Here is a 14,356-nt window from a genome sequence, read left to right on the forward strand (position 1 = left end):
TACTCTCTGTCTTCAGATGTTTGCTGGTGATTAGGTGACTGAAACTTTTACATATCCCACACCTTAAAAACTGAGAGTTTCTCATTTGTGTCAGATTCTTGCGGGATTTCATTTAGCCACAGGCTTAATCATGCATTTCCTTTTATGGGTATAGTCTTGCATATATAGTAGTATTTCATAAAATGAGAGTCTCTAGGCTAGAATTTTGCTAATAAGTCTGGTTTTTTCTCCTATTCTTCTACACCTTTTTTCTTCTCTCCTTTTATGACAGCATGTTTGCTAATGGTGATTGCAGGGATACTGTTGGAAACCCACCCAACTCCATTACACACACGTTATTTGCTGATCTAGCTTCTGTACATTTTGATACAAATGCATAAATGGGGCTTATGCCCCTTAAATTGTGAACAGCACCCCACTTAAAGGAAAATGGAAAAAGACAAAAAAAAAGATGGATTCTCGGTTGCATCTTCCCATCTGTATAAAGGCATGTACCGCCAGGAAGAATTTGGCTCCGGTATTTGTTTAGTCATTCTCAAAGTATGCATCTTGCTGAGGGCTGAGGAAACCTATATATATATATATATATGGTCTATCATTGAATGAAAACGTAGTCGGAAAGCACTAAAAGTCGTGACAGGTAAGCGTTAATGTAAACAAGAGGGACTATAGCCGACTTTAATTTTCCAAATTAGTTCTCCTTTTTACATGGTTTGATCCTAGAGCCACCGGGAAAAGAATTGAAATGAGGCATCTTGCACCTTTAAGCACATGCTTTCCAGGTTAAAATTCCAACTCCAATTTGAAAGGTTACGCATGAAGTATAAAGTGACGTAAAACTATAAGTAATGTACATGATTCGTCTAATATTTTCATTGTTATTGTGGATACCCAAAAGAATCAACGATTGACAACATAACATACAGATTTCTTGATGGTTCTCTAAACGCTGCTTTTTTTTTGGGGACAACTACCATACGCATTTGCTCCTGTAGTGAAATCTCACATCAATAATGTGAAGGGATTCTTGCTACTACTTTAAGCAACGAGTAACACTACTCTGCGTGGTGCCACGCGTCCTACAACATTGCGCAAGTTCCCATGGAATTGGATCATTACATGCACAACAACAACAAAGATGTGCCTTTGCGAGATTTGGAAACATCAGAAACCAAAGCTTGCTAAATGATTTCACTCAGTCTCCAAATATGCATAGGATTTGGTACGTAGCTCCTCTCTATGTATAAAGGTACTCTTTCCCCAGTTTTCTTCACGTAGTACTTCTTTTCATCACAGCAGCAGCAGCAGAAGAAGACCAATCCATCGAACCAAAGTCTCTCAAGTGTTTTACAATGTCGGTGTTACATCCATCCGTGGAAGTGGAAGTTATCTGCGCCGACTACTTTGGCGACGAACTTGTGTTGCCTCTGCCCAAGCTTAATAACAAGATGGATAGCTACAAAAGCAGCGGGAAGAATACTGCAGCAAGGGTGGCTGGAAAACCTGCTGCCACCGAGGTCCAGAATAAGGGTACTGACCATCACCACCACCCCAGTAGCCACAAGAAATCATTCCTGGGATTCTCTCCGGCTTTTGATGGCTTGCATTGTTTCGAGACGCTGAATTGGAATTGATGAGGTTCACCATCCTTAAAAGAAACCACAAACGTAGCCTTCTCCCTTCCATGTCAAAAGGAGGTAGTAGTCACACTGTAGTGGCTTTTCGTAATATCCTAGTAGCTTGTTTCCAGATTTCTTCTCGTTTGTATATACCGATGCTTTCATCCATGTTTGTGACTTCAAGTCCTCTACTTTTATTATCTCTAACATCCTAATCCCACCCACCTCTTCTTACATAAAACCAAGGGAAAGATGAAAGAAACTTGATTTGAATTTTTATTTTTTTTTCGAAAGCGTCTTTTGCCTTAAAACCACCGACTAGCTAAAAATCTTAAAGAGGTATAGAAATCCTATGCATGTAATCAGTCAGTCAGTCAGTGACCACACCACTGGGCATTAGGACTCTCGAAATAACCAGATCCACCATTCATGATTTTAAGTACAATCCATCGTTTTCTGTTGGTTTTTTGGGACATAAACTAAGAAACAACACCTTAGTGTTGCAAAAAAAGCTTATAAGAGACTTGTATTGAAGATGGAAGATGAGCTTATATTCTACATTCATCAACTCACTATTTATAGTGATTATATGAAACAAACTAGCAAAATATTCAACTAATAATTATCCTAAAAATCTCAACAAAATATAATCTTCTACTACTAGCAAATCTTATCTAAAATATTTGTTAACAAACCAACATGATCTTTGGTTAACAAATATCCTTATTTTTTAATAACTAAATTATTTTGATATCAAACAAAATCTAGCAAAATATGTAGAAAAAGTTGCATATTCCAACATTTTCCCTAATTTACTTTTGTACCGTGCGTACCTTTAGCGTTCATACCACCTGAGAATTGTGTTAGAATCGATCACACCCCAAAATCCTCGAAACTCCATAATACAACACGGTATTAAACTAACCAACCAACAAACTAATTCCAAAATCTCATTATTATCCTTCATAAATATTTCTTCGTTTTCATAACTCTTAACAACGCACTTGAGACTAGAATTGCAGAATGATTTTTAACTTAATCCTCAAACCATGAAAAATTACAGTCGATGGTCTACGTGAAAGCTATAAAAGAAAAAAAAAAAAAGAGAGAGCAAAAAGTAGCAGTTGATTTTATACACTACATATTTACATACATTGAACCATTGCACTAGCGTTCCATCAATGAACCGAGCGCAGTCAATAAATACAGCGTCAATAATAGGCACAATTTGTGTTCGAGGCTCATTCAAATGCCATGGACATGAAAGTATCGTGATCCGACAATTTTTCAACATCAAATAGTTCCTCATCAGCGTAGCTCACATCTTCAGAACCACTAAGTGTCGGGTTGGAAGTATCCTGTTGAAGATAATCATCATTATCAGCGATTTCAGAGCTAAAGGGAGCTCAGTGTGTTTGTGCATTATTAAAGGGTATTTCTGGGACTTCCTTTTTTTTGGCTTCAAGCATCCTTTGCCACAATAAAGTGGACAAGTGCTCCACTTCAAAACAAGTATAAAAGATAACTCCAATTGCAGTTTTAAAAGATAGCTTCCTTTGGTAAAGTGATCTATTTAGCTCATGATGAAGTTCGAGCGAATACAAGGATATAACATATTTATGTTGATTAAGTACCTCAGTTTCGCGGAATCCTTCAGCAACAGTTAGCAGCCTTCTGTATTGAGCTCTTGCCTCAGGGTATTGAGCCATGGACTTGACCCTAGAAAGTGCTTTTTGTAACCTCTCTTCAGTCTGTTTTCTTCCTTCCTTTAGAAAATCATAATCATCATCCTTTCTGGGCATGTTTTCAGCGCTTGGACATTTGGCAACTGCATCTGGGCGAAAACCCCTTAAACCACTCCCTTTCCGCCTCCACCGCAATATCACCTTCTCTAGGATTCCCACCGACCAAATTATTGTTTTATACTTCTTCCTCACCTGATGCCCCCGTACATGAGCCTTTACACCAGAACAACAGAAACAGGAAATGAGTTCTGAATCCACATGGTTTGTGCATGGTAAAATGAACTGGTCATATCTAAATGTTTAAGAAAGATATATAATGTACATACAGGTCCCAACCCACAGAACCGAGGAGGATATACTAAAGATAATTAGAAGCACGAAACCACCACACACACACACACCCCCCCCCCTACCCCCAAACAAAAACAGTTCAAATTGTTCAACCAGCGAGTTTCCCAGAACATTAGGCCAAGTTTTATAGCAAATCATGATCCTAAATTGTGAGGAAAATGAAATGCAAAGTTTACAGCCATGGAAAGCACAAACTTAGTGAACCAATGAAAGATTTGCTATCAAAATTTACACTACCAAAGTTCATTTGGGGTGCATGACCAAATATTCTTGCTATTTTTGAAGAGAATGAACTATGCTCTTCCAAACAAAAGTTAAAACAACATGTTAAGAAATGAAAAAGGAAATACCCACCTGGATTTTAACAATTCTTTGCCTAATAATTAGAAATTCTTTTCGCTTCTTCCAACCACGAAACTTTTTCTGAATGCTTATTGCAGCACCATGAGCAGTCCAATCATTCTTACCCAGCCTGCTTGTTTTGGCTGCTATAAGAGAGAGAGTATGCTCGTCCATAGATGATGACTCATTAATGTGCTGAATATCAAGCTGCTTCCTCTGAAAGGATTGAATCCTAAAAATTTGATGAATCCGAGCAGCTGCTTGAGTTGCATTACATACAGCAGCCATAGAATCCTTCAATGACAGTGAATCTGGCACATCCTGTTCAGTAATTGGAGATGCAACACGTTCTGAAACTGTTTTTATAGCTTTTGCTTCAGAGTATTGCAAGGTATCATCATCCTTTGAATCTTTCACAGTCAATGTTGAAAGGTGTGTTGTCAAGGAGCACTCAGCAAGAAAACCAGCTATCCCCTTGTGTCCATTTGCGGAAGCAAGGTCTGCAGGAGTTCTGGCCAAAGGATGTTCAGCAGATGGATCTGTTAATGCTCCAGGAGCCGCACCAAGAGAGACCAGAACAGCAACCGTGTCCTCCCTGTCAAACAAGCGAGGGAAAATATAAAAAGCATTCCTCCAAAACCATGTAAAGCTAAACACTAGCTCACATCAAACTTCAAAAAATTATTTCTTCAGTTGCTTCTCACTTTTGGGAAGCAAAATATGAAATGAATCTAAATTTTACAGAAAATTAGTGTTTAAACTTCATGACAAAAAACCCATTGACACTGTCAGATTTGACTTTCGCATAAGTGACAAGGCACCATCACTTCTCATAACAGAAAAAAAAATTAAAGGAAAAACAAGTAATATAGATTACATGCATTTGAATTATACACAAAAACGGAAAGACAAGACCCATGGGGTGTCTCTGGTTTAGCAGAATAAACTCCAAAAGCCTTTTTACCTGCCACATAGAGCAGCCCAGTGAAGTGCAGTCCATCCATTTACATCACGAAAATCTATACTAATTCCTGAAATAATGACTGGCTTTATGGCCCAGTTAAAACCAAGAGCAGCTGCTAAATGCAAAACTCCTTGACCCTCATCGTCAAGAAGACTTGGCCCTTTTCCACCTTCGGTCACTTTCTGGATCAGCCATGTGTAAAACTTCTCCTTCAACAGCTTTTCACCATGTTGCTCCTCTATTCCATTGGGTGGGGAGACATCCCTCGGTGACAGAGTTGCCATCTGATTGTATTCTGCCTCCATCAATAAAAATATCTTATTGACAACTTCTTTTTTGTCAGTAATAGTTTCAGAGACACTCTGGGTGCTACCTATCGGTCCTGTCAAGAATAATTTCTCGAGCCGTCTTTGGAGATGCACCTCAATTGCATCACTTCCAGGAATATCTGCAAAATCAATTTCCTGCGAGGGTCCAGCTCGATATTCAAATTCTCGTACTTCACTACAAGCCAACCGATTTGAACAAGTCACGTAAAATGGGACAAGCCCAGCCTTGTGTGGTGGCGCATGGCAACAAAGAACTCCTCCTGATAAGACTTCTGCTGGCACCTCCAGTTCTCCAAACATACATGACCACTTATATCTTGTAAACTCTTGTCCACTCTTGAGAAATCTTCCAGTAATTAGGACCTGCTTTGTTCAGAATTTCAGACATATTAATCTAATGACAATCTAAAAGAACAAACATGTCAAGTCCTAAGCTGATGCTTAGCTCAACAAAGTGGAAACCGTAAAATACCTAGATATTAAAACCATTAGCTTGAAATCTTTGACTACAAATATATGAAATTAAGCAATCAATATCTGTTAAGACAACTCATCAAACCTATTGATCCCCTTAGCAAAGGGTTCAGGTTGAGAGGGGTGGGCAAAGATGCCAATATATACGTCGTCATTGTTAAGGCACATGATAATAACCATGGTAACCAAAAACTACAAATTTTCAGACAGTAAAGCAAAAGCAACATCCATTTCTGCTTGTTATCAAACCAGTTATTTCGTAAAAGTAACCAAGATGAACGATGATTGCTATGTACCTTGGTCTCCAACCTTGAGTAAGCCCAATTTGGTGAAAAATCAGTGATGCTAAATAGTTGATCTTGGGAGAGTGAGAAATTTAATGTGTCTGCATCCAGTTGCAGCTGGGTGGGAGTACAGGAATCACCAACAACATCCTCAGTCTGTATCACACTCCATGAGTATCCATTGGTTGAGTGCAAAGGCAATTCCTCAACTTCTCCTAATTCTTTAGCCATCCATCGGGAGAAGCTGTCCACTTTCTTCAAGCTTTCTTCTGCTTGGATTCCACTCAGATGTGGCTGTTTCAAAACCAAAGAACAGTTTCCAGACCCTGCAGAAGGCACACTAGTCTCAGCCTTGTAACTCATCATATATCCGGCTTCTACATTTTGTCGCAGTTTTTGTACGTCCCTTTCCACAGCTTCGTCTTCTTGCCCATCAGGCCTCATGTAAAATGGATCTGCAGCAGATTGAAGAAGTGCAGAAATAGATTTCTGCTCCCATAAACTTCCTTTGCCATAATAAGCTGAATCCGGAATCAGATTCTGACTAAGTGGCACTCCTTGCATGGGCGATAAACAATCTCCCTAACAAGCAAAAAGCCAATAACCTAAGCTTGTAAATATGCATGATTAGATGAGAAATAATAGTCAAAGATGCAAATTGTTCCAAGACACAACATAAAAAACTTGTAAAGTTTCAAAAGAAAAGGGAACACAAGTTATCAGAAAAAATGACTTGGCACATAATGAGGAAAAAAAAGAAAATACAACTTTGATGCCGTTAATTAGGTCAAATGCATTCGTATTAGGCATTTTCAGAAGGCTTTAAGAATCTTTTAAGTTTGTTTTAACACTAATATACAGACCAAGCAGTTATAGAAACTAGGGGTAACATAGATATCAAATATAATGGAAGCATATTAAGTGTCAAATTTTGCAGAATTTTGGCTAGCTCAAAAGAGTACAAGTGTCAACTAATTTTTACAGAGACTTAATTTTGGCTACATGAGCTGACAATATCCGGAAGGATCGAAATGCATAAACAAGCACTTAAATTTAAAACTGAAAAATCTGTAACCCAATGAGATTCTAGTGAAAGCATCCAGCATCATATCAAGGGAAAAACTGTTTCATGCTAAACAATTATCCTCCCATATGCCACTCTACAACTAGCAACAAATTAGGACGATCCTGAACAAAAAAGTTCTGAGACACTAACCAACAAAACCAAGAGCAGCACAAATAATGCAGAAAATATGTGATCAGTGACATAGTCCTACCATTCAAAGAGGAAGTTTAATCATGTCACATCAAATAAAAGTGAACATCTGAGACTGTTCAAAGGAAAGTAAATGTTAAAATTTCTGACCAAATATAGGTTTGAAAACTTTAAAATTGCTGACAAAGGTTTTGTCTATTAACACCCTTGATCAGCTCTAATTCCACTCTTTGTTCACGTTAAGCAGCAAGTGAACTTTTGGAGTTGTAAACTAATTATTAAGTTTTTAAGGCAAATTATTATTAGCTTGAAAGAACACAGTTTCAAGTCATGAAAAGTTTGCTACCTGCCAATTTGCTTGGTGTGCTGGGGCATTCCAGGACTTGTGTCCATCACCAACCATACCTGCCAACGTTTAGCTTAACATATTGATTCCCTTCACTAAAGGAATTTCTAAGGATCAATACTGACAAATAGAGTTGATAACTTGACACCTCAGATACCTGTTGTACATTGCCCCAAGACCTCTTCCCAAGATGCTGAATCTAGTGTTCTTTCAACACCAGGTACAAAATTACTTTTGGGGTGATCAACAGTGCATCCATCATGAACTGAAGCCGAAGAAGTAGGCTGACCACCTATATGTTGGAAAGTGTTTTAAAATCAACCAATATTCACTAAGCAATACATCAGAAGAAAAGGAAATTAGTAAGTCACAAAAGATACCCAAAGACTGAAGCACATTATAAGAGCTTGAGAAGCCAGCATCTAAATTCTCCAACCCCCTGAAGTCCTCTTGCGTTGTTTCAAGATATGGATGAAATCTGGAACTTGCTGGGTGATTAATTTCTGCATTTAGTCACATTTAAGTTGTCACAGAGCAAGAAGACAGAAAAAGAGATCAGCAGAGATCTCAAAGCCAAATTCAAACTACAATTGTGTGATAAGCTATAAAATCCAATCTACAAGTCCCATTTAAAAAAGTTACTCAACTGATTCGAGAATCATAAATCTCAGAAAAGGGCCAATTTACCAGATTCAGCATCTTCACATGCAGATGTTAGAGTGCTTGTAGGACTCGTCATGTCGGTATATGGTGAAGCCAATCTGTCAGAATTTGCAGGAGAACCAAAGGACAACGAACTGTCATCTTGAGAATTAGATGACACTGTTCCAGCATCCTTGAGGCATTGAATGTTTGCTTTATTACCCTGAAGTTGAGAGGACAAAGCAAAAATTGGAAATAGAACAATTTGTCACTACTACTGTCTTTGAAGCAATAGGTATCATACATTTAGTGGATGACGAATTCAGCATGATAAGAATCAGCAGGGCAGACCTCAAATTTCTATCATCAGTAGACAATATCTTCAGAGCTCTAACAAACAAAATCTACTAAGAAACTTTTGGATGCTAATGGGATGATTATCATAGGCTTCCGAAAGGCTAGAGGCCCAGCTATCATAGTATTTGAAAGTCATGACTCTTTCCAGGAACAGACCCAATCCACTAAATGAGGAATGAAACTTAGCCAAATTGAATTCCTAAAACTTTGCCAAATTGAATAGACATGCCAAGGAAGCTTATTCACACTCTGAGATCATGCTATGGTTAACATGATGTAGGAGTGTCTTCAGATACTTTCAAAATACCTAGAAAGAAAAAATCCAGAACTAGTAATGTAGTGGGAGGGTGGGCATGCAGCTTCTTCCTTGATGAAGCAACAAGCAAGCTGCTGTTCCAAGTTTGAAGCTTACTAGCGGCCACAAAAGGGTTAAATTCATTTTAACATAATTCAACAGATTTTGTACACTCAGAACCCACATCTTATACTAATACAACTCAATGCGCTACCATTATTCCATATGCAAGGAAAGAACCATGACATGACATCCAGTGTCTCATCCAACCTTAGCTTGTTTGTAATCTCAGATGGATTTGGGCGAATACCAAAATGAAAGAAAGACAAAATTAAGCTCATTGCATAGCATCTAGAATTAGCCTACAGCGCACAACTTGGTAAATGAATAGCATCAATCAAGAATACCGAGAAACTTTTTGACTGAGAGAATAAAAATTCCATTTTTAGAGATGTAGTCTTACCTTAACCTCCAAGTAGTGAACAAAAACTATATGCATGAGATCCCTGCACCATTGGAAGAATCAATAAGAAACATCTGGGAGCAAATCATCTCCAAGGTTAACAGGCATTAATTTTTAAAGGGGTTAAAGGATTCTTATATGTAGACCACGACAGATATCAGCAATCAAAAGGAACAATAAAGAAGGCAAATCTAGAAACTAAAATACGAGAATCCAACATATTGCTTGAATGCCTATGTCATAAAAACTGAAATAATCCTTCAGTACCATTTTAGAAGTGTTGTACAAAAGGCAGGAATATGCATGTCAGAATACGAGAACTAAAATACAGAGAATCCAACATCTTGCATTAATGCATATGTCATAAGAACTAAAATAATCCTTCAGTATCATTTTAGAAGTGTTGTATGAAAGGCAGGAATAAGCATTTCAAAATCAATCACATTATTAACTTGGACAAACAACTGCCAATCTAGTATTTAAAAAAAAAAAAAAAAAAAACTGCCGATCTAGTAAACAGAAAGTGAAAACACTGGTACATACTAAAGAGATTCTGAAAAAACAACATGAACAGAGATTCTGAAAAAACAACATGAACATAGAGCAGCGAACTATGCTTTTGGATCAAAACACACCATACTAATAGACAAAATATTCGCTGGGCTTATACTTACTGTTCAAGCATCCAGTAACTGCGTCTTTGGAAATTCTCATTTTCTTCTCCATGGGCATAATAGCAGTGTAGCATATCAACACTCCCAACCTGATTAAAAAAATTGAAAGAGGAATAAGAGATCTCTTGATGACAAGAAAACACCCCGATTACCGAACTGTGTCAAAGATCTAGATTTCTTGAGTAAGAACTCATCCACAATTATGTCACTATAATTTCCAAAAGATGTCCCTAAAGTTAATAATAGCTTCAAAAAGAAAATCTCTACAAAATGATAATCATAGGTAAAGTCTTTATTTTCCCCACACTCACCTTCAGCTTTTCATGTGCCTCCTTCACAGTCTTACCATCCTTCTTCTTCCTCCAGTTATGCCCATCTTTCCGGAAGTATCTCAGCACCTTCCGATCAAACAGAAAGACAGATCCACCTGAAGTGATTTGATTGAAGATCAAGAATAAATAAGGAGGCTTCAGACCAAAACCAACTCGTATTATTACAGGAAGAGCTCATAATTTTGTAAACAAGTCCAGTGCACACAAAGAATTCGAAAAATCAAAACTAGCTATGTAATCCGACACGGTAGAAATGTGTTTCTCATCCAAATGCCTATAACTTTTATTTGATAGACCAAATAAGAAGGTATCTCCCTTCCTGCTTTGACTGAAAAATGGTCACGCATAAGCATGAATTAAACAAGGAAGGAAAAATAAAAAAAGATTAAACAAAACCAACTGATAGTTGATCATAAGGTAGAAACATACTAGCTGGCTTGACTGGAGGCTCAGGAGTAATATAAAACTTCTGATAGTTGCGCAGAATTTCACAAATTTCAGCAGGTCTCAGCCATCGGTGCTGTGCTTCTGATAAAATTTGCTTAATATCTGCGCATACCAAGAGTCATTCATCATAAGAACAATGTTTAGAAAATCCATCCAAGATAATCACATCCACCAGAAAATTATGTTGGAGAATGGAAGTATAAGTACAGCAATGAGGTATAAACAAGTTTGCAGACCAACTGCACAAGTCAGACAACTAAAAGAACTCTCTTCAGTCTGCACCACTTTTTGAGAGCATAAATAAGTTCACGGGAAACCAGTGTAAAATTTCAAGAGAATTTTTGAATAATGCGCGGTAGTCCAAGGCATGTGTAACAATCTCAAAAACTTTTCCAACGGGGCACAGTAGGATCTATCATTGGATGGATTAGAGTAACATAAGACTCCCCTACGCAATTACTTCTTATGAACCTTTATATCTACATTTACCCCAAAACTGAGACTCCCATACCTGCGTTGGATAACGATACAACTAAAAAACTGCTGTAGACAAAACCCAACCATGCCAAACAAAACTCTAGCTCAAACATCACCTTGGCAGTTAAACATTTCTGAGCTCACTAGACAAACAAAGCAAAATTCAAACACTTAAAACAAACCTTCAAAAAATGCCATACTAGAGTGAACAAAGTTTGGAAACATCCAAGCTAAAACCTGAATCCAAAAGGTTCGCTTAACAATTCCCAATTAGCTTACAACAATTCACCCCAATTCACTAGTTTGACCACCAATTTGACTTTCCCCAATTTAAACTTCAATTTCCCCTTCCTTCCGTAAAGGATAAATCCATACACAAGAAGTTACTAATAATATCCAATCAAACAAAAATTAGCAGTAACTAATCTGGCGGCTCAGCAAAGACGAGCTGGAAATCGTACCAAATCGAAACCCTAGGTTTTGCGATCCGCTCCCGGCCATGAATTGAGAAAAGAACTTAATCAGCGACGGATGAACCCTAACCGAGTCAGCTTACATAATATTAGTAAATTCATAAAAACTAGGACTAAAAAATAAACAGCCAGGGGAATGATGATTTGATGACTGATGAGTGATGAGAGAGAGAGAATGAAAAGGAATGTGATGTGATTTGATTTTGAATAAGTTTTTACTTTACTGTAGTCCGCTGAGGAGTGGTACGGATACAGTATACTTCTGGAAGGAAGAAAAATGAAGGAAACGAAGGAAATGGGAAGGTTAAAGTCCTTTTTTATAAAGTCTTGAGAGGGACTGTCCCAAGTGTGGTAAACGCAAAGTGGTGGGGGCAGGTGGTGACGAATGACGTGTTGACCCTCGGAGCCTGAAAATGGTAGCTTTGATGATTTGCCCTCAGGCAACCCAACTCCTGGATGTAACTGCACCGGTTGTGATCCTCAACTTTCTAGCCTTTGGATGCGGAGCTAATACATGCCAATGCAAACTCCTCCGTAGAAAGTACTAGAAGAAAAGTGGGTCGGGCGGGCCTTATTTTAAATTCAATATATTTGGATCGCATTTAAATTTAATTTTTCAAATTAAATAGTTTTCAAATTGAAATTGGAGTTAGAGCTGAAACTTGAATTCGATTCATTTAATTTAACAAATTGACATCAAATTTGAAGTCAAACATATATACAAATTATTGAAGCGAATTCAAGCAACATTTTTAGGTCATTTAATATTCAATCAAGATCGAATAATGTTCATATAATATGTGAACAGATCTTGAACATCATGTAATTAAATGGATTTGGCTCATGGAAAACATATTATACAAGTATAATAAAAGTAAGAAAATCTGTGAATCTAGTAAAATTAAATGGTAAAGAAACTGAATGGAAAGTAGATGAATGATCGCTTGCTAAGTAGAAAAAAGGCAAAAAAAATTTTTTGGGTAATTTGGCAGAGAGCAAAATGCACAAGATATTAGTAATGCTTTAAAACATTGTTAAGACTATCTGCTCGATGCAGTTACACCATTGCATAAAAATGACCTTATTGATTAAAAAAATGGGAAAATTGCCAAGTTGTACCGTTAACCTCATAAATGGGAACCTTTTTTGAGGAACTTAGTGATGCAATATGTTGCTTTAATCAAGTCCCAAAAAGTTTAAAATCGGTCAACGAATGTAACATTAATAACATATATCATAGGTGTCAATGCATCTCATTTGTATGTATAATTTTTGAATGCCTATCGTACAAAATAGTATTCACATAATTATGGATGACATAAAACGTGAATCTTAAAAATGAAATAACTAATTATATGGAAGTGTGTTGTAGTTTGTACTTATATAATTTACCTTAGTCTAAAATAGCCAATACTGAGGACATTTAAAAGAGAATTCTTCCCAAAGCAATCTAAAAATTTCTTGGAAATCTTACAAGATTGGTTCAGTGTTATGTCTCTAATAGATGGTTATAATTTGATCTGGATTTGAATTCTACTGAGAGGTACAGTAAAAATAAAAAAAATTATTGAAAAAACAACAGGATGTTTCTTTTGTCCCTTCCAGGCAATTGAAAAAATATATTCAAGATACTCATGCCTTTACAAAATACCATTTCAATTCATCTTATTTTATTCAAGATATTTGTACTCTAAGTTTGCAAAACAGTCCCCGGTGATATAGAATTATTTTCATTACCCGCTGCCGCCTCGACCGATCACTAAGTATTCACGGGTCCCATGGATAGCACTTCACTCACTGTCAAACCGGTAGGAAACCGACACCGATGGGCTGCAACCAAACAACACATGCTGGCCGTCCCCATTAGTGCTACTGCGGTGGCTCATGGCACACCACATCCTTCCAAACCATTGCTTTACTCTTCCTGGAGGCATCCACACCGTCTCCACCATATAACCATCCGTACCGTTCTCTAGCCTAATCATTATTTTTTGAATCTGATATCTTTTTATTTTTGTCTGCAAAGTTACCATGTAAAAGTGACTCTCTTTCTGGATATGAAAACGTAATACACCACGCACGGCCAAAAGAAAAGGTTTTTGGGCTTTTACCTGTTTTTTTTTTTTTTTTTTTTTTTTTTTTTGTCAACACAGGGGTATCTGGGGGTAGCGGTCTGGGACTGGATACCTGACACCGCCGTTAACCCCAACTAATCCCACTGCGCCTGAGAGAGCGGGCCCCACCGAATCATCAGGAATTTACCCCGGCTGCCCGAGCTCGGAATCGAACCCAGGCCCTTCTCACTCAATGGAGCTACAAGGACCGCCCGAGCAAACCGTGGGGGGCTGGGCTCTGAATTAGTTAGTTGCTCTTTTGTCACCTCTTCAAAAAAAAAAAAAACAGTTCCACTTTGATTCCTGGAGGACAAAGCCGATAACAGGATGAAATGCTACATAAGCTGGAAAGACCTTCCACTGTTCAAGAAAGAAAGACAGAGAAGCTCTTCGTTAAAATGCATCTGTAGTG

The 14,356-nt window shown here is 37.6% G+C and overlaps 1 protein-coding gene across 2 annotated transcripts; it reads right to left on the bottom strand.

Annotated features, from left to right (window-relative positions):
- Nucleotides 1–2,727: 2,727 nt before the first annotated feature.
- LOC140036703 (calmodulin-binding transcription activator 2-like) lies at nucleotides 2,728–12,440 on the bottom strand. 2 transcript variants are annotated; one of them, XM_072079154.1, is made up of 14 exons: nucleotides 11,819–12,440; nucleotides 10,863–10,982; nucleotides 10,413–10,528; nucleotides 10,102–10,190; nucleotides 9,428–9,470; nucleotides 8,358–8,535; nucleotides 8,051–8,173; nucleotides 7,828–7,962; nucleotides 7,671–7,729; nucleotides 6,121–6,690; nucleotides 5,022–5,713; nucleotides 4,070–4,652; nucleotides 3,254–3,577; nucleotides 2,728–2,977 (listed from the first exon to the last, which is right to left on the bottom strand). In XM_072079154.1, the coding sequence occupies exons 1-14, from the start codon at nucleotides 11,856–11,858 to the stop codon at nucleotides 2,861–2,863; spliced, it is 3,189 nt and encodes a 1,062-aa protein (XP_071935255.1). In that variant the 5' UTR covers nucleotides 11,859–12,440; the 3' UTR covers nucleotides 2,728–2,860. The 2 variants fall into 2 exon arrangements, with proteins under 2 accessions (XP_071935255.1, XP_071935256.1); XM_072079155.1 differs by lacking the exon at nucleotides 10,863–10,982 and having other exon boundaries at nucleotides 11,819–12,006.
- Between the last annotated feature and the right edge of the window lie 1,916 nt (nucleotides 12,441–14,356).

This window comes from Coffea arabica, chromosome 2e (assembly GCF_036785885.1).
Source record: "Coffea arabica cultivar ET-39 chromosome 2e, Coffea Arabica ET-39 HiFi, whole genome shotgun sequence".
Classification (NCBI taxonomy): domain Eukaryota; kingdom Viridiplantae; phylum Streptophyta; class Magnoliopsida; order Gentianales; family Rubiaceae; genus Coffea; species Coffea arabica.